Source organism: Camelus dromedarius, chromosome 9, assembly GCF_036321535.1.
Source record: "Camelus dromedarius isolate mCamDro1 chromosome 9, mCamDro1.pat, whole genome shotgun sequence".
NCBI classification, from domain to species: Eukaryota; Metazoa; Chordata; class Mammalia; order Artiodactyla; family Camelidae; genus Camelus; species Camelus dromedarius.
Window position 1 is genome coordinate 4,318,332 of NC_087444.1, and position 20,890 is coordinate 4,339,221.

At 45.3% G+C, this 20,890-nt stretch overlaps 1 protein-coding gene and 1 pseudogene across 1 annotated transcript in view; one reads left to right on the forward strand and one right to left on the reverse strand.

The window, feature by feature from the left end:
- The window catches only part of ALG14 (ALG14 UDP-N-acetylglucosaminyltransferase subunit), a 78,973-nt gene that overhangs the window by 44,379 nt on the left and 13,704 nt on the right, over positions 1 to 20,890 (reverse strand). The window contains exon 3 of the mRNA XM_010975408.3: positions 2,845 to 2,976. Coding sequence (XP_010973710.1) covers positions 2,845 to 2,976 — 132 coding nt within the window. The remainder of the gene's footprint in view (positions 1 to 2,844; positions 2,977 to 20,890) is intronic.
- On the forward strand, positions 5,470 to 5,947 carry LOC135322198 (large ribosomal subunit protein uL16-like; annotated as a pseudogene).

The following is a 20,890-nucleotide window of genomic DNA, read 5'->3' on the forward strand; positions in this document are numbered from 1 at the left end:
AATTTAAAAAATATTTTGTTTTGACGAATATACATGATATTAAGTTTGAAACGTACACTATTATTAATATTATTCAATTGGGTCAGTCTTTGTTAAATCTACTATGAAAGCAGGTACTTAACTTGAGCTGCTGGGATATATTTAAATTTCATACTCTTATTTAGAGGGAATGATGCTCAGTGTAATTTACTTAAAAAGTAATTTATTAATTGATTCTTAATCAGTCTGAATGAACACATCTTCCATGATGAGTTAGAGACAGTGGCACACAGTCCAGTGGTTAAGGCCTTGAGCTTTGGAATCAGAAAGACCTGGGTTCTACACCCACTCTGTGACTGACGGGCTGTGCACACCCCAGGCAAGTAACCTCCTGCCTCACTGAGCCCCGGTTTCCTCCTCCGTTAAATGTGAGTAACACTGCTACCCACCTCAGCATGAATGCTAGGGCTGGGGACCAGGTGTGGCACATATAAATGTGCTCAGTAAATGTTAGCTATCATGTAGCAGATGGAACTTCCATTTAAAAAACACTGCAATGTTCTACTACTCAGCATTCGCTCGGAAACAACAGGGAAAGTGACTTTATTTATGTTTCACAGACGGCAAAGTGAGGGACACAGACAGCTGAACGGAGAGCAGACTCACTGGCTCAGGGCACACGGTTAAAGCAAAGCAGAAAGGCACCAGGCTGTTCAGACAACTCTGGTAATTTAAGGCCTGAGGCTACTGTCTTTTCTAAAAGTGGGTTTTACTTTCACTTTTTAAAACTATTTTTTTAATGGGGGGAGGCAATTTAGTCTTTTAAAAATTTATTATTATTATTATTATTTTAAATAGAGGTACAGGGGATTGAACCCAGGACCTTGTGCAATCTAGGCACACATTCTACCATTGAGCTTTACCCTCCTCCCACTTTTTTTTTTTAAAGAAATAAAGAAGATACTTTGATAAAAGTCCTAAGAGAGCCAAGGATGAATACAGGAGAGATCTGCACGGTGTAGTTCTGCTTTTGGTGCAGGAAGAAGGCCTCTTATCCATTAACTTTCTCTATGTGTAAAAAGGAATTTCAGTAAGTGGGAGTTCATTCTGTGGAGCCAACTGCATCAGAACAGCTGACTGGACACTGTTCAGGTCTGAAATAACTTTGAAAACTTAGTTTAAAATGGAAATAAGTCTTTCACATTTCTCCCCTTGCCCCCCTTATTCTTTCAAAAATAGTATAATAATAGTTATTTTTTCCCTACTATTCCTTATAGGCAAATTTATGGTGCTCATAAAATGTTAAACTAAGTTAGAAGGAAACTGAGAGGACAGCCAGTCCAATCCTTTTCTTTTCAGGGAGAGAATGATGGGAACTAAAATAAAATAAAAGCCAAAGTGTGCAGGGGACCAAAGGTCCCACGACTCTTTCCACTACAAGGGTACCAAACACTTAGGCTGGGCAGTCACCAGAGCGCCTCTGTGTCCACACAGACACCATCCAGCACATCACTGCTTCCTTCTCACCTTAACACCTGACAGTCCCAGAGTCACTACACTCAGCCTAGCGGCTGCCAGGGACAGTGACCATGCACTGTGTGATCTAGTAAACGTAAACCCAAAATTTCCAGCTTAAAATGTGAAGACATTTTTCCTTCCTTCCGTTGTGTCTCAAATTTTAGAAATAAATTAATTAAACAGTTAAGAGCAATAATGACCATATCAAAAAAAAAGTTGAATTCCACACACTAAAAATGCAGTTGAAGGCTGTAAGATAAACTTACTTCATCAAAAATTTAAAAAATAAATATAAGCAAAATTGATCTATGGTGAAAGAAATCAGAAAGTGGTTGCCTGGGGCCAGAAGCTGACTGGGAAGGGGCAGGTGGGGTGATGGAAGTGTTCTGTATCTTGATAGAGATGTGCTCAAACTATATGCTTAAGATCTGGGCATTTCACTGTTTGTAAATTATACCTTTCCAAAAAAAAACAAAAAAAAACAAAAACCAAAAAAAACTAAACTACTCATGTGGAAAATTCAGATTTTAAAATTCTCATCCAAAGGAGGGACTTGAACCGAGATCCAGCTGGTGAAAGGCAATGGCCAAGCTGATAGAGATCTTCCCAAAGCTGCCTTTCTGTTCAACTGTTCATGAGAATAACAACCACTGTGCCAGAACTCATGTACAAGGAGAGCGAGTAAAGAGTTTCTTTGAAGCTAAGCAGATGAATGGATTCTGCCTTACCAGGAATGAGTACCACTTAAGAATTGTGTACACTGCTGCGAAGTACATTTAGAATTCAGTCATAGAACTTCATCCTAAAGACCACAGAGAACTTAAGACCTTTACAGATAAGGAAGGTAAGGTCTAATATAGTGCTCTGAGTAAGTTTTCACATTTCTATTTCCCATACTACTTTCCTATAAAAACTTGAGTGTGTATGACATTCTGCCGACTGCATATCAAATTTGGTGACAGAGTTTTGACAAAACAAGAAGAGTAATAAAATAGAAAAACTGGTCCTTCTCTGGCTGACAAGCGAGCACATGACGTAGGCTCAGGAACCACAGATGGACATGAGCACACATTGGTCACAGATACGCCCTGTGAGTTCTTACCGCCATGAGACAAAGAGAAGAGGGCAAATTCAGAGTTCAAGTTATAGTTAGAAAGGGAAGACAAACTTCTCACCTCTTTTAGCAAGTGCACTGAAATGATAAATTTTAGCATACATTAGTACAAAGTCTGGTGTAGTGTCCGGCATACTGACAAATGGCAGCTGTTTAAGAAAACAATACAACCTGTGCCTAATGAAGAATCCACGGGACAGTGGCCTTCCCTCTCCTCTGACCGTCATACGTACCAAATCTGGCTTCACTCGGTGAGTCAGGGGGAAGGAGAGCCACGTGGAGTACAAGGTGGTGAGCACCGTGGAGAGCCAGGACTGCTGGACCTCGCGGCTCCTGGGAATGCAGTGAATGCAGTACTGGGGAAACTAGAAGGAAATAGTGAAAACCCAGATCAATTGGGCCACTGACACCAAAGTCAAACACAGTAACAGCACACATTTGTGCAAACAGGAAATGCTTTCTTGATTATTTTAAATTTTCACTGTAACTTCTTTTAATTTATAAAGACTTTTTCGTGTTTTATACAACACGAATCATTGGTTTATGACAAAAAGGCTCCTAAATGTGATTCCAAAATGTTAAAGTCAGTACTGGGAATAAGTTGGGGGAAATTTCCTATAAAATATGTTTTAGGCAAAGAGCTAATATATTAATATACAAAGAGTTCTTACAAATCAATATAGAAGACAAATAACCAATATCAAGGTAAACAAAGGAGGTGAGCAGACAATTCCAAACAGAAGAAACACAAACAGCCAATAAACATATGAAATGATGGTTAACAATTAAACACAAAATAAAGTAATGAGGCATTTTTCACCTACCTGACTGGCAGAGATTATGGATACTCAGTGTTGTTGAGGAGGTAGGGACACAGACATTGGGCAAGGACACTGGTACAACATTTTGGGACAGCAATTTGGAAACATCTATCAGAATTTTAAGTTTGTCTACTTTTTTTTAACTGAAGTATACTTGATTTACAATGTTGTGTTAGTTTCTGGTGGATAGCACAGTGATTCAGTTATATATATATATATATGTGTATATATATATATATATATATGAAATCTTTTTCATCACAGGTTATTACAAGCTATTGAATACTGTGCTATACAGTAGGACCTTGTTGTTTATAAATGTGTCAACTTTTGATCCAGCCTTTCTGCTTCCAGAAATATATTCCACAGATCTGCCCACATGCCATCCACTGTACCACTGTTTGTATTTGTGGAAACTGGAAACAGCCCAGATAGCCTCCCATAGGGAATGGAGAAGTCTATATGATAAAATATACAAAGATACATGAACAAATAACATAGATTTACATGAACATATATGCAAGGTGTGTCCAGATAAACTGTTAGAGTCAGTATGCACATTGCAGGACAGTATGTTTAATATGATCCAATGTGTATTAGCAAACCACACAGCTGTGTGTTTGTATACATACATGCACACATATTAATATCTGCATGAAGAAAATCAAGAATTGTTTGCCACAAATTGTATTTGATGAGGAAAGGATTACACAGGGGATTGAATACCAGAAGGCAAGAATCACTGGGGGTTTCCTAGAGCCTGGCTACCACAAACGTTACGTCAGTGACAAGTGAAGGACTAAACATCTAACACACACCCGCCCCCAACTTTGGCCTTGAGGAACAACATGCTTTTTGAGAAAAGAACAGAAAAGCTTTTTCCTAAACTAGTGGAAGACACAAAACTACTGGTCCTAAGTTTGTGTGCATTTAGTGAAAGGTGTGAAACTGTATGTGGGGGCTTCTGTAATGCTGCAGGATGGCATGAGTGTCGTTCCCATAATTCAGCACAAAATGAAGACGGACCGTGCATGTGACCGCTCTGCTTCAGACACGATGGGAAAGGGCATTCCCTCCTCCTTCCATGTTGCACCCGTGGAGAAGGAGCGATCTGGGCTCAATGTTATTCACTATTTGTATTTACTTATTCATCATTTATTAAATCGATGTTTTTTTCTTTCCTTCCAAAGGATTAAGGTGCTAAATGCTGAACTAGAAGATAATACTGAACAGTTCCCAAACTAGAGACCACAAGGAGCAGTATCCAAGAGGGGGCAGCCTCGTAAGGACTCCTGTTTGAGGCTTGTATTTGTCTAATTTGTGGAGATTATTAATTGGAAAGCATGTAATTGGTAAAAGAGTGCTGAAGCCAAGTCCCCTTAAAACCGAATTCCCTTACCAAATTTATGATTAACTTCTCTGTCCAAAATTTTATTCCCTTTCTTGTCCTCTCTGACCTCAATCCTGTGCTGACTGAACACCAGTCTAACAGTCAGATGACTAAAGCCGCTGCTGTGGGTAATGTGTTAATGTACTAAAACTGCTATCACAGACACCACTAATGTACAAACCCAGGCGGCTTCTCCAAGGCAAGATGATCTAACAGATCCCTGAGCCGCGGACCACATGGCCTGAGATTCATAAACCAGAGACAGATGGATGCTCGAAACTATGACTAAGAAATGTCACAAGACAATTAATCCCTGCCTTTGTTCTTCCCTTTAAAACACCCCTAACTCAGAGACCAAGTGGGAGTGGGCCTGAGGCTCGTCTCCCACTCCCTTGCTTGGGGCCCTACAATAAACCCTTACTCTGCTGCAAACTCTCGCTGTCAGAGTCTGGCTTTCTGCGCTGTGGGCACATGTGCCCTTGGCTCCGTTTCAGCGCTACAGACACCAAATCCGTTATCAGAAACCATTCGGAAGCCCAAGCCCTACACAAGGTCTTTTTTGCCGAGGCGAGGCGGATGCCACGATCCACATCTTTGACCTGGGGCATAAGAGGGTAGAAGTGGGTGAGTTCCCACTCTGTGGCCACATGGGGTCAGATGAATATGCGCAGCTCTCCTCCGAAGCCCTGGAGGCTGCCCATATTTGTGCCAACAAGTTCATGGTGAAAAGCTGTGGCTAAGATGGTTTTCACAACCGAGCACGGATCTGGCCCTCCCATGTCATCTGCATGGACAAGATGTTGTCCTGTGCTGGAAGTGACAGGCTCCAGATAAGTATGTGCAGGGTCTTTGGAAAGACCCAGGGCAGACACCAGCCAAGTCTTCATGTCCATCCACAACAAGCTGTGGAACAAGGAGCATGTGGCTGAGGCCCTATGCAGGACCAAATTCAAGTTCCGCCACCACCAGAAAGTCCACATCTCCAAGAAGTGGGGATTTACTAAGTTTAATGCAGATGAGTTTGAAAACATGGTGGCAGAAAAGTGGCTCATTTGGGATGACTGTGGGGTCAAATACATCCCTAATCATGGCCCTCTCAACAAATGGCCAGCCCTGCACTTGTGAGAGCCTTGGTGCCACCCCCTCCTTACTCATGCCCACCAATGAATCCTACTTTCTTGTCCAAAAAAAAAAAAAAAAAAAAGAAAGAAAAGAAAAGAAAAGAAAACCCCCCAAAATTCTTTTGGTTCAGAAGTGTTTCAAACAGGTAATATGGTACACATACCATTTATTACATAATATTCATGTTTGATGTTTGGAGAAGTAACCAAACATATTGATATTTCTGCAGCAAGACGCAAACAGTCACACTAAGCAGGGTAACGACTGTAAGCCTCACGTCAACTCAAACGGGGTTTTGTTGTCAAATGAACTTGTGACAAACTTGGGACTTTTTTGTTCTCCCCTCAGTTCTCTTGAGTTTTTTTTGAATTTCAGATGAGGGACCATGGACCTGTAATACAAAACACACTTGAACCCAATCAGATGTCATTATTATTATAGTCAAAATAACCCAGTAGGGTCTTATTATCAAAGATTTTTGACGTTACTTCCACATTTTGAGGCCTGATCTTAATAGCTGTGATATTTTCTTCAGAAAGGCCTGGGTGTGTTCCTGAACGCAAGCTGGTGTGCCCAACGCACAGTGAGGCCAAACTGAAATACGGGAGCTTAGAGCAGAGAAAGGTTCACTGTAGGGCTGGGCAAGGAGAACGGGTGGCTCAAGCTCAAAAACCCCAAACTCTCCAACGGTTTTCGGGGAGCAGTTTTTAACAGGCAGAATTCAGGGTGAGGGCGGCAGGGCCCGTGGCTTTCTTGTTTGTTGATGAGGTAACAGGGCAGTGCTCCAGGAGTCTTGTGCTCAGCCTGAAGGTCCATCCCCCAGCTGGGTGGGGCCCTAGCCCCTACAGAAGAACTCCAAGGGACTGTCATGTATGTTCCTAGAGGAGGAACCAGGACCCTGCTTTAATGCCACACTGTCTTTCCTGATCGCTCCTCCTTTGTGTCTGTGTTCCCTTACTTCTCTGATGAGTAACCATTTGCATCTGCTCTTTGGTATTCAGGAAGGTCTAGGAGGCTGAAGTCTTCGTCCTACACACAAGAAGTGGGGGATGCGGAAAGGACTTGGTCTCAGGCGTTTACCACATCCCTTGAATCTTCTAAAGCTGTGAGCATATAACTTTGCGAAGAAGCAATGAACACCGTTTCTGGATATTTTTAGCGTCCTGAGGGGCTGGATCAGTTCGACTCTGGCTCTGGAAGCCCAGCTCCTCTGACTCTCTCTGAGCTCCAGAGAGGCAGACACAGCGGCCTGGCAAGGCCTGTGCAAGGTGTCTGGGTCTGGAGACAGCTCTCTTAGACCTGGACATGGAAGAAGAGCCTGCAGAGGTACAGGCTGAGGGAGCAGAGAAGATGGGTTTGGGAGGTCTCCAGTCCCTTCCCAGAAGAAGGAGGAAACTAGAAAAACAGCCCTGAGGGTGAGGAAAAAAGGTGGTGACAAAAGAGTGATGACCTCTCTTTTGACTTCAGATCAGACGCCAGGCTGAGGAGGGGAGTCTCAGTTCCACTCGCGGGCTGGTGCTAACTGGACCACTGACTGCATGCCTACAGCGACCACGCATCCAGTCTGCACAGGATGATCCCAGTTTACACCTGTGGTTCCAGCATAATTATTAAAAGTGCTCCTGCTCACAGAAGTCCCCCAAATTAAATGATAAAGTATATAGTTACCCATGGGGTGGGGCAGTGAGGAGCTTCTTCCAAGTCACAGGAAAGGAAATTTATTCAGAACATCCTGATGCAACATGATGCCAGGGTCTACATTACCGTCAAGGAAGAGAGGTTAAGAGGCGGCTGCGAAGGAAGCCAAGCTGAGGCCCTCCCAGAGAGACAAGCAGGAAAACAGAAAGGCGGTGTGACCAGCATGGGGAAGGGGGGAGTGGCGGGGGCCAGAACCACGACCCTCCCTGGCCAGGGGCGGGAGGGTCCACACGGTGCCAGCTCTCTGGCTTACAGCTCTACCCTACAGAGGCCTGTACCTCTGAATCCCATCCAAATCTTCCTCACACTATGACATTTTGGTAAGTTCAGGTAGGTAACTGGAAATCCTACCAAAAAGGAGATCTCTCTCCAAGTCCAAGGCTCTTGCCTCCCTCCCGTCCCCCACCAGACCGGTCTCAGAAGCACCCCGCCCGGCTGACCTTTCTCAATAACCTTGCTCCATCCACTTGTGCACTCTTCCCTCCTCCATCACCAGGCTTGCTTTATGTTTTATAACTACTCCACTTGCTGTGCTGGCGTACTGTGTGTTTGTTTATTTACCGTCTGTTTCCTCCATTAGCACACAGCTTGGCTCGGGAGGCCGGGAATTTGAAACCTCTGCAGTCTCAGTGCAGGCAGGAGGATTTGGTTTGCAGCGGGTGCTCAAAAATATTTACTGAATGAATGCTTCACCAGGTTATTGCAACATTAATATAAAATAATTCAATCCTCTGTCACCTAGCTGAGATGTACTTAGACTGAGAACACAGAAAGGACACAAAGGAGGTAATTTCAAAGTGCTTATTACTTAAGGCCTCATTTGTAAGGTCCACTCAATCAATCGGCTGAACTGAACAGGATTACTGAGTCTAGAGGGAAAACACAAAGCAGGGGACTGAGAGTTGAAAAACTGCCAGAGTCAGGGGTTTTGACCCCCAAGGGGAGATGAGAAGGAACCAAAGACAAACGGCCCCTCCGCATCAGTGTGTCTGAGGTACATAGCCGAGACGTCTCCCTGTGGAACCGGCCGTTCACAAGGGCCTCAGGCACTTCTCAGCCCTGGTGGGTCCTCTCCCCAGAAAATAGGTCCACGAGAGAGGAGTGTCCCGAGGCCCTGAGGGTGAGCACAGAGGGGAAGGGAGCCTGCCAGGTAAAAGTGAGCAGAGCCTCTCACTCTGCACCTAAAACTGCTTAAAAAATTCTCTGCCCACTGCTTCTGTATTAAACTGGCTATGCAGGCGTGCAGTCAAGTGGACAGAAACCTGGGGTCATCCTGACAGGGACAGAGTCCTCCGATTAACTATGCCTGATACACAGAAGCTGGTGCTGGGGTATCTGATGTCCTGTGTCGCCAAGAAGAAAACACTGAAAGCCAGGCCATGAAAAAGCCTCGAGAGAGTTTTAGAAAATAACATAGTTTTACACATAGTTTAAAAAAGATAATCAAATATATAAAGAAGTAAGTGAAGAAAAATTATCAATAGAAGGCTTGCATCTCAGTCTTCACAAAAGTTCCCTGGAAGGCAAAGGAATGGGACAGAGGTTCTGAGAGATGCAATTTAGGCTTGGCTAGGACCGGGCATTCTTAGGAACTGTGGCATCTGGAGAAATCCAAGTGAAGGCGTCTTTACAGACCTACTGTTTTTGTTAGTTGTACCTTTGCCTTGAGGGAACTGTCCCTGATCCTCTTTATGTCCTATGAACGGGATGCAGGACACAGAGGATTTGTCATCCATCATTTTACACCCCCCCACACCCCCCCCAGACCCAACATTCAGTTCAGGAGTGGTCACATGACCCAAGCAGGGTCAGTCTTTCCCTCGAATCTTACAGAGACCCAGGGAAAGTTCTTCCTTTGAGAATCACCGTGGGCTGGCTGCTCTCGGTCCATTCTACCGGGGTGTGAGATACAGACTTGTTTCAGTGTTCCTCTACTGGCCAGGCTTTTCTATAACAACTCCAAACTGGACTATCATACCTGCCACCAACTGCCGTTCCTGCCAGAAACTGACAAATGAACAGCAGAATCCATCATGAACAGATTTCCTGTGTAGACGTGACGATCGTGAAGATCTACGCTGGGGTTGGAAGGGGCAGGGTTTACGGGGGCATTGCCCCATGTTTCCTTCTTCCCCCTTTACGTACACTCCACATCTGCCCACCTACTGCCAGCATTGCCTCCACTCTCCCTCTCACCACCATCTCTCACCATGACTGTTACAACTGCCTCTTTTTAACTGACATACAGCCAGTTATACAGTTGGCTCTCCTCTGGCTCCCCTTCGTTTTATTCTCTACAGAATCTCCAGAGCGATCTTTCTATAATGCACTGCAGATCTCTCCTTTCATTCTCCTGCTTAAAACCCTCCAAAGGCTTGCCACTGCACTTGGGATAGGATCCAAGGTTCTTACAAAGGCCGCCAAGGTCCCATGCCCATGCGGGCTGGCTCCGCTCCCCGATCGCCCCCTGCGCACCCCCTCCAGCCACACCAGGCTTCCTTCTGTTGTCTGAGGTGTCAGGAGCATTCCTCCTTCCTGCTGCTTCTGAGCGTCTGCTCTGCCCGGACTGTCTCACGGGAGGCTCCTTCCTGCAAACCACACGTCCCATGAGCATTACCTCCGCAGAGGAGTCAGCTCTCCCCCACCACTCGCTCCCCTCAGTACACGGCTGCCTTCCACCACACTGTCCTGTTTTACCATCTTCAGAGCAATTATTGGCAACTCAAGTTCACTTGCTCATTTACGGCTTGTTCAGTTGCTGTCTGCCTCTCTGCCCAGAATGCAAACTCTCTGAGCAGAAAGAATTTCATCTTGCTCCCTGCTGTAATCCTGACGCGCAGAACAGTGTTTCAGACGTCGTGAGCGCTCTGTCCCCAGCTGATAAATAGACAGGTTACTGTCATTACGGTGTCTACAAGTTCAGTCTGTGGTCTGTGCTGAAGAAGATGCTGACTCCTTGTCTCATAACAGCTCAGGGTCCTAAGAGACCAGTTCATCCAACCTTCGCCCTTTACAGATGAGGCACCTGAACTTTCCCAAGGGGGCAGAGAACGAAAGTCGTCGAGGCGGACCTGAATCCGGGCCTTCCACGGGTCCTGAGGTATGCTGCTGGCTCAGCCTTCTGCAGGCGGTTTGTGGGGCCCTGTGCCTCACTGGAGGAGCCTGGCTCCCCAGCACACAGTGAGATGGACCAGTTTCCTCTGGAGCTGTGCTCCCGGCCTCCTGTTGTTCCTGCAGATGGCCAACTACTCATTCCATCCTGACCCATTTCCTTTTCCTTCTCTGTGCCGCATCTCACCAGCCCTGCGTATCCACAGCTTCCAGCCCCCAGAGTGGCTGTGTCTTTCCCCAGCTCTCTGGGAACTGAGCTCCCGGCCTCCTCCCATCCGTCTGAGCCCCGCTCTGCACGCAGGTTTGGCACACCGCCCCCACCTCTCACGTTACCAATGACCCCCTCCCCTGCGCCTGAACTTTTCTGGGGAAAAACCAGAATAAAAATACAGGGCTTTAGAAATCTTCAGACTTTTCTGTTGAACCTTCAGCAGCCAAGTGGGCTACACACTCCTAGACAGCGTGCTTTAGCTGAGTCCTCTTCGTTCTGTGCCGGCCAGTGTGCACATCCCGCAGGACGTGCATGTCTTGCACCGCGATCCAGTCTCTTTCACACAACTGGCTATAACATAAAAGATAAAGAAGAGAGACTCTTTCTCTCTTATTCTCTCTCCACCGTGTAGTTAGTGAAACATCCTTTCCATCTATCTATATAAGCTTCCTAATTAAGCAGCGGTGGGGACTATGCCCTGCATTACTGTGTATGCCACACAGCCTCCCACACATGCTTGACTGACGCATAACTAAACACACAGTGACAAGACAGACAGCAGAGGTAGAATGCCTAAGAGTAAGAAAATGAAGTGGAGAAGTGGATTTTTTTGTCGTCTAGCTTGTCTGAAATGATGTGAAATACTGAGTTAAATGCTAATAGTATATGACAACTTGTAACTTTCAAAGCATCTCTCAGAATTACATCACTGCTACAACCCACAAACATATTTGGCTTTAGATTTGTGACAAACTAAATAGAAGTTTATAGTGATTTAGATGGAAATAATTCCACCAAGGAATCCAGATGGCACCAGAAACCACAACAGAGCAGGTCAAGCGGTCTATGAAGTCATTCTGTGCTGTTACCACACACTGAAATGTACAATACGTTTATTATTTAATGAATGCCACACTATTGCAGAATCTTGGAAACAAGACAAAATGAAATGGTAAAATTTCATTCAACTGAAAATGGTTTCAGCTTTCCTTCGTAACTATTTTTTTAATAATGAAAATTATAATATATAGTACATGTGTGCTGGATGATTCAACCAACCATTCTGAAATCTAGATGACCACGGTTTCTCCCTCCAAAAAAGTTTTTAGACGCCTGTCCTTCAAGTACTTGGTGGTCGCTCACTTCATGGTGGCTGATGAGGAGGTACCATGAGGATACTTACGAGGAAGGAGCTGTGGGCTCAAGGCTGGGTCCTGAGGATCACCGGCTCCGTCACCTTGGAGAGGCAGACTCTCTGGACCTCAGTCTCTCCCTGTGAAGCAGGGAGGCCTGGCTGAGACTGGGGGTCCTCCACTGGCCTCCGTGATCCCACAACCGGCTGTCAAGGCTGACTTGTCAAAGACCAGCGAGGCCGCTGCTCCTGCCCTTGACTTGCACTCACTCCTCACTTTACCTCGAGATCTTCCTGGCCTGGAGGTCTCAGGCCTCAGGGAAATGAAAAAGTAATTTGTTCTTGAAACAATTACGGAACTCTGGCCCATAAGAGCTCTAAAGCCCTTCACAATGAACATTAATTGTCCTCTTCCCAGCCTTTTACTGCCCCCTCACTCTGCCAGCAAGAAGCCAGTTTTCCTTTGGGCAACTCACTCTGTCCACATTCTCCACCAGATGGGTTTGGTGGGATTTCAGCCGGTTTCCTTCACTCCCCACCTACAGCTCCAAGAGCGGCCGGGAATGGCTTTGTCAACATGGAACAACACTCATCCTGGGCCCCAGTGGCTGGCTCAGAATGCGATTACGACCCACTGAAGACCATCAGGCAGGAGACGTTGGCTGGGACTCCTGGGGAGAAGAAGCTCCATCGCTCCCTCACCTACAGGCTGTAAGAGACAGTCCTCTTCCTCAGACAGTTCAGTGCAGGGATAAGAAGCCAGGGGGTGCTAATGCTTTTTGTTGCCCTGAGGGGAGAGTCTGGAGGACCCACTGGGGGAGCCCGATGGCGACGACGCTGAAGAGGATAGAACAAGACGCACTCACAATCCTTGGTGACCTCCCTGGGCAGCGGGACCAAGTCTCACCAGAAACAAGGCTGAATTTTTCCCATTTTGTAAGTCAACAAATTATCGTTCAAACCAGCCGTGAGTTTAGTTTTATGTCACTTACAGTTGAAACACCCCTCCTTTTAGCTTTAAAATGGTATGAACTTAAGACTGCTTTCTTGTCCTAACACGGAAAACACACTAAAGTCACAGATGGAACAGTTGTCTACGACACTGGGTATGAGAGCTGCATTCTTCACTGCGAGCACAGGGACGCTCCCAAGAGCACCCACCAGGTGATGGAACTGGCCTAGGAGCACAAGGTAAATCAGACGGTTAGAAGGAACTGACCAGAGCCTGCTTGGGCGGAAGTGGGGCAGACAGGGGTCTGTACTGGGGACCGAGGCAGCGGACTGACCTGGCAGGCGAGAATCTAGGAAAAGGCAGCCATCAGAAATCTAGACTCCAGGCGGGCGCGGACAGGACTTAGGGTGGCTGGCCTGGAGCAGCGGTCTCGCTGGTCTTTGACAAGTCAGACTTGACAGCTGGCTGTGGGATCACGGAGGCTAGCGGAGGACCCCTGGTCTCAGCCAGGCCTCCCTGCTTCACAAGGAGAGACGAGGTCCAGGGCGGCTCACGCGCTCAACGTGACAGAGCAGTGATCTGCAGGCCGGGGCCCACAGCTGCTTCATCATGGGTCACTTCATGGCACTTCACCCTCTACCATGACTCGAGCATCTGTCACGTCCTTGAAGGACCAGTGACTGTCCTCTGCACCCACCATTCCACTTCTCCCATCCCATGCTCAGCTCTGTGGTCAGCCCTGATGAAAATGCAAATATACCACCAGTCAGCCTCACTATTGCCGGGCTTGGAACGACGCGGTCCCTGGTAGGGCTGTAACTACTGGCTCCAGAATTACTTCCTGGAGCTTAATGGCTAAAAGGGACCAAAGAACCTCCATCTGTGCAAAAGGCAGGATAAAGGGAAGCAGGACACATCCTGACTCTGTGACAAGAACAAAAAACAAATCACTGTATGTTGTGTTCATAACATAAGTACAAAAAAAATTTTTTTAAAGGCTATTTATGTAAATGTTTAAATTCAAGCACCGGTTATTAGAATGTCTTTAATTTGCTTTAAAAATGGAGAAACAACAGCACCATATGGTAAGTGTTACTAGCTCTGCATGTTATGAGCATCCCACATAAATTTCACTGGTGCAGGGAAAACAGCTAAATTACCAGAAGGTTGAAATAACTGCAATGTTATTCAGTTATTTCAGTTCCATCAATTCAGAATCTAATTCAAAGGAAGTCTAACCTTACCTGCCTTTGTTGTAGAGATGGAGGATGGGACAACTAAGGTTTCGGAAGAAATTTAAGAAATTAAACTACTTAAAATACTTTAGAACCAAGTATACATCTATCTGATGCACTGTTTTGAAAATAATCATTTATTCACTGAAATACCCACATCAGGGTCTCTATTGGCAATAGATTTCAAATACTTTCTGTTTAAGATACTTCACTCATTTAGAATTATCTTCTTCCAAATTAGAGATATTTTTGACCTTTACCTTTAATTGAATATAGTTAAGGTCCATTATAAAGAGGAAAAGTACAGATATACACTAGTCACATTCTAGAAAGGTAAATATGTTACACCCTGAGTTGTAATACATAATTTAGAGACTGAAACAAAACCCCACAACTGCAATTACATAGTTCACAAACTTCTTTCTTTTAGAATTGCTTGGGAATTATGAAAGAGAGATACCAAATGCATCAACGTTAGATTTAGAAATCTCAGCAAGTTCTATGGAGTCTCAGCCACTGTGCGAAGGGAGCACCCCACCTCGTGGACAACAGCAGCTGTTGTTACGTGGGAGCACGGCACGTTAATTTCAGAAGCACTGACAGGTGAATCCTGCAATCACCAAACTGTCCCTGGATCAAACATATATACGGACAAAGAGATGCAACCAAAAGAACCCCTAAGTGATTAACAGAAAAAACTAACGTGCTTCCAAAATACAGTCACACTAGTCCAAAAATATTACTGCTGATGCTATGTGGGTTTAAAAAATTATTACTTCCACTGGGGTTTTGATTTCTTCTCAGCTTCACTTCTTAAAAACAAAAAAACCCTTTCATTGTTTTCTAATTATAGCCTAAATTATAACCTAAGAAAACACAAAAATGTTCAAACTAAAACAAAAATCAACCATTATTCATAACTCGAAGATGATCCCTCTACCCTCTTTGCACAACCTTAAAAAATATCAGATCACTTAGACCCTTTCTGCAACTGAATTCGAGGATGGTCTCAGGTTTCTAAAACTGAAATAATTTCTTGTCTTGTCATTAACCCACTGCTTTCCCAATCTCCCGTCACGATTCTAGTCAAAACACACCCTCCGTTTGTCTGAACAGGCCCTGCACTCCCCAACTTCCTTACTTCTTCCCATGTTCGCTCCTCACGTCCCCTCACCCTTTCGGAGAAGCCCCCATGTCCGCCCCAACACTCTACCCGCCAGATCTCCCCTCCTCTGCAGCCTCTGTCTGCTCTCTCTAGACCTGCTGTCTTCACACTGGGACTCCGTTCACTGCTGTCCTGAGAACTTCCCTCGCTGTTCTCCTGGGCGGCGCCCAGCTTCCAGGCCTGGAGTCTTCCTCCTTCTTGGGGGCCCCTCGTGTTGCTTGAGTGCATCCTCCGTGAAAGGGCATCCAGGGATTCAGTTTGAGGACACTTCTCCACTGCCATTCGGAATGCCATTACAACTCCCAGTGTGACACCTGCTTTTTTTCTTTCTGCAAGTTTTTGGAATTTTTCTCTTTATCATTAGTTCTGAAATTGCATGATGATATATGTCGTTGTGACCTCAGTTTAACTGGGCTGGGCGATAGTCTTTAGTTTGAAGGTCATGTCTTTCTAGTTTTGGGTATTTTTCTTAGATCTTCACTTTTTTTTTTAATTTTCCCTGTGTTCTTGATCTTTCTGGATAGCAGATTGCCAATACACAATTAAATTATTTATTTATTTTTACCTTTTCTCCATTGTTTTTATTTTCTTGTTCTGATTTACAGCAGAGCTCTTATATATGATCTTCCAATATTTGATTTTTTTAATTTCTACAATCAAAATTTTAATAGCAAAAGTTCTTATTCTGCAAGAGTTTTAAAAAATAGATCTTACTCTTTTTAAAGACATAATGTTCTCTCCCTTCTCTGATACTGTTTTCCTTTAATCCCTCTTCTCCATCCCCTCTCCTTTCCCCAAAGTTCCTCTCCCTGACTGTTAGTTTTGCTTTCCCTTATGTTAGGGACTTTCCTCCGATGTCTGGTCGTCTGGATGCTGGTTCAAACCAGTAGTTCTCAAGAGGGAGGGGGAGATCTCTCCCTCAGGGATGTTGGGCAAGGTGGGGAGACATCTTTGGCCCCGGACGCGGGGGTGAGGGGTGGGAAAGGGACGCACACTACCGGCCCCTGGTGGCAGAGGCAGGGCATGCTGCTCAACGTCCCACAGCGCGGGGACAGCCTCCGCGCTCAGATTTATCTGGCCCCCAAATGCCAACAGGACGGAGGCTGAGAAAGCCTGGTTCATACTGAAGAATGAAGCATTAAAAGGAAGACCGGAAGCTCTGTGTGCTGGGTGGGGCTTGTCAAGTAGAGGCTAAAAATAGTCAGAACTTGCCCCTTCATTGGAGGAAGTCCCAGGTGTCAGCATCTATACTTCTATTCTCCTGAGCAAATCAGTTTCTTCAAAGCTAACCTTTAACCTCCTGCCTGGGGGAAATAAACGAACCGCCTGGAACGGAGAGCTGAGTGGTGTGTGATGTGGACGGGGATGGCTGTTCACGTCCCTCGAGCCCCCTGTTCTCAGGGCAATGTCCTACCCATCTGCGGCTTGGCTTGTTCCCAGAGTCAAGGTCTCTTTTTTCAACCTTTCCAACGGGTAAATCTTGGGTTTCCTACCAAGGTAGGGTGAAGAGTCTGGGAGCCTAACTTGTCCACGCGCAGACTTCCACCAGAAGCCTCCTCTTCAGCTCCGCTTGGCGCTCCAGGCTCCAGAGGGACCTGGGACCTTCACTATTTTTTTATTCACTACCACAGCCCAATCACACTTTTATTAATTAATTCCTAAGGTTTCCAGCATTTAGGCTTTTGCCTCTCCAACTGCACCAAAAACTTCTTCAGACAAAGAGCACCTCCTTTCCTTACTCGTATTCTTTATAAAACGCAGCCCGAATCTTGCATACAGAAACCACTCAATCAATGCCCACTTTTGATTTTCAAGAAGGATTTTACTTCGGGGAAGGTTTCCAGGGAGCTGTTTCCTCTGTCTCAAACACAGAAGAGCCTATAAAACAAACACACCAGCACTGCAACCTCAGCAAGGTGTCTGGTGAGAAAAGTCTTTAAATAAAAACACTCTCCGGGTGGAAAGATCGCTCAAAACCTTTGTAAAGCCATTTCAAACGCAGGACGGGAAAATCACCTCCAGCAAAGATATACGATGTTTCTAAAAGAGAACCGAAGACAACCCCTCCTTATCTTCCCCAAGGCAGATAGTCTGTGACACTTCTAGAAACCTCCACTCCCGTTCTGAAGTTCAGTCCCCGCCGCCTCTACCGCGGATGCGGGTCCCGACAGCGCAATGTTCAGCAGTGCACTGCCACCTGGTGGCGGCATGAGGGCATGACGGCAACATGGGCTGCGGAGGCAGCGGGAAGTACAGCAATGGAAGTCCCTCTACACCCGGAAGGACTTCCCAGGATCCTTCCTGAAGCTGGAAGGACGTTTTTGGGTTGAAGAGGGGGAGAGAGGAGAGAGAGGGAAGGGAGAGAAAAAAGGGAGACAGAGTGCAAACGCACAGGACTTAGGAAACGGTTTTAAACCAGTGCAGGGAGGGCCTGGGCACCCCCTATGAATCCCAGGCTGTGTCCAAGAGCCTCCAGCCAGTGCAGCGGCTGCTGGTTCATCTGAGTGGCATGAGATATGATTTATGAAGACACCTGCAGACGGCGATGCTTCACTAACAGACTTCTCAGGGTCAGTGATGGCGACTCCAGTCTGCTTACAACTGCTCAGACCAAAAGGCTTCAAAGTTCCACTCGATTTCTCTCTTTTCTTCGCATCTCATATCCAACCTGTCGGGAAATTCTATTAACTCTGCTCTCAAAGAATATCCAGAATCTGACCACTTCCCCTGCTCTCAAAGAATATCCAGAATCTGACCACTTCCCCTATTCCTATCCCTGGTGGTGGGAGCCACACCACCTTTTGCTTGCACTGCTTTCAGCCGCCCCCTGACTGGTCTTCTCGGTTTCCACGCTTGTCCCCTACAGTCTGTTTGCAACCCAGCAACCAGAGCGATCTGTTTAAAACAGCAGCTGGACCACGTCAGTCCCCTGAGCAAAACCTTCCAACAGCTTTCTATTTTCCACAGAGGAAGAGGGGAAGTCCTTATACTGGCCTCCAAGGCCCCGTATCATCTGGCCCGGGCCCCACCCTCCCCTCTCCTCTCCCTCCACTCACCAGGCTTGGCCACCAGGACCCCCTCCACTCCCCCAACATCCAGGGATGCCACCCCTGCAGCTCCTCCAGGGCTATACCCTCTGACTGAAATGCTCTTCTCCCCGGGGTCCCCAACTTCTTGAAGCTCCTTGTCAGAATTCCCACCCTGCCCCTCCCATCCCTGTGCAATTCTCCCATAGCATGGATTGCCTTCTAAGAAGCTGCGTGACTTCCTTATTCACTATGTCTGGTATTCACTATGTCTTTCTGATCCAGCCGGAGGTGAGTCAGCTTCATGAGGGTAGGAATTTGTTTTTTGGTCTGTTTTGTTCAGTGGTGTATCCCAAATGCCTATAATAAAGCCTGGCAAATGGAAGGCAAATATTTATTGTTGAATAAAAAACCAAAGTTCATTTAAAAAAATATTCTGATTGCTAATGCATCATAAATTGGGGAAACTTGAAAAACTTTGTAAGTTTTTATATATCAGAAACACGTTTCTGTAGTTATTCAGATCATATTTAATGCCTCTCAATAAGATTTCACTATTGGGTCCATACTGTTCATTCCCTTTTATTCGAGATCTTTCCCAGTGTTTAAGGGATCTTTTCTCATTATCTTTTCTTAGAAAGTCGGCATATAAGAACATTACTCAGTTTTGCATATGTAGCTTGAACATGACACATTCCTGAACTTCTCTTATTTAACAGTTTTTAAGTTGATATTTTTTGTTTCTAGATAATACCTATTTATAGACTATATGACTTCTTTATCAATTTCATCTTAGGTGAAGGGCTGAGTCAAAAAATCAATGACTAAATTCTTACTTTGGTTCTTATTTTAGGGAGAAAGAAAGCCTCTAACTGAGCCTGGCTTTTGGCCTCAAAATACACTTTTTCATATTAAGGAAACCATTAAAAATGTTAGAAATATAATAGCTTATTTGTGCAAAGCAATGTTTTAGGGCGATAAACAAGGGCAGCCATGAGCATGAACGTGTCCCAGACAGGACCAGAGTCCAGAGCAACCGCGCACGTGGAGGGTCTGCAGGTAACAGGCACTTGGAGTCGCCGGCCTGAGCAAGTCACTGAGAAATACGGGCAGAGGGCCCAGAAGGTTTCATTCAGTGACCAGAACAGCAAGCGTGTGGGGTATCTGTCACACTCGGCTCTACCGCACGTGACATTCTTTCCTAGTCTACTCCATTTACCTCGAAACAGGAACGCAGTCCACAGTCTGGCAGAACGCCGTAGTGGGAATGCGGTGACGGGCCCTCGAACGTCAGCAAGCTACTTACTTTGGGCTTTTTGGTTTTAAATTTTTGTCTAATCAAAGTAACACCCACATTGTGTAGAAAATTTGGAAAGTTCTAAGAGTACTGGCAGACTGTATGTAACAGAGGTAGACAAATACTACAGCACTCAGTGCAAAACTGAAAACGGCCGTGGGGAAATGGTATGTCACCGCTGCCGACGACTACCCGGGTGTTAAAAAGCACGAGGTAGGCCTACAAGCACCAGCATGCAAAACTATCAAGGTCTTTTTCAAATGAAAAAAAATTGCTGAAAACAACATTGAGGGTGTGATTTATAAACTAGCCACACTCTACCCCCCCGTCCCTGCTTATGTGGTGCAATGTACTCATGTACATGGAGTTTTTGACATTTTGTTCTAAGTCCGTGCACAACAGGAGGGAAAAGGTCGCACCGTCAGGGTCTGCCCCAGGCTGGTCACCTCTAGAGCGTGGGACTGGACTGGTTGCAGGGAACTCCTGTTTTTCACTTTATATACCTCTTCACTGTCTACAGTTTTTCAATTAAGAAACAAACAAAAAGAGAATTTGGAAAGAAACAGGGAAATAACCACTTACGGCCCTGCTACGAGTAATTCTGGGGCACATTCAATCAAGATTTGTGGAAATATCTACATAAGCCTAGTGTCTGATACAGAATTGGTACTCATTTAATGTTTTTTAACTAAATGAACAAATAAATACTCTTTCTTGGCAAAACATTATAAGCTTAGCTATAGACTAGTGAGAAATCTAGTTAAGTGACCCAAAAGTAAAGAATGTTGGCTCTAATTTTTAACCCTTCAAATCAGTTCTCAGCAACTTCTATTATTGTTTTATATACGAAAGAGAGCACTCTTTAATTTTTATGTGTATTAAAAAAAATGTTCTATTCAAGTGTCACTGAACTTTTTTCTTTAGTGATATGATCTGAAGGTGCCAACTCAGGCTCTAACAGAGGTTTCAAGGATTAACAGTTGTCAAGCAAGGTGGTTAACAAACAAGGCGCAGACTGAGAAGCAAATAAAAAGATGAACCAAAACCTACAGAGGCCCTGAGCCCCGATGCCTTCCCTGTCTCGAAGGGGTGGATGTCCCTGCAAAACATACACCAACA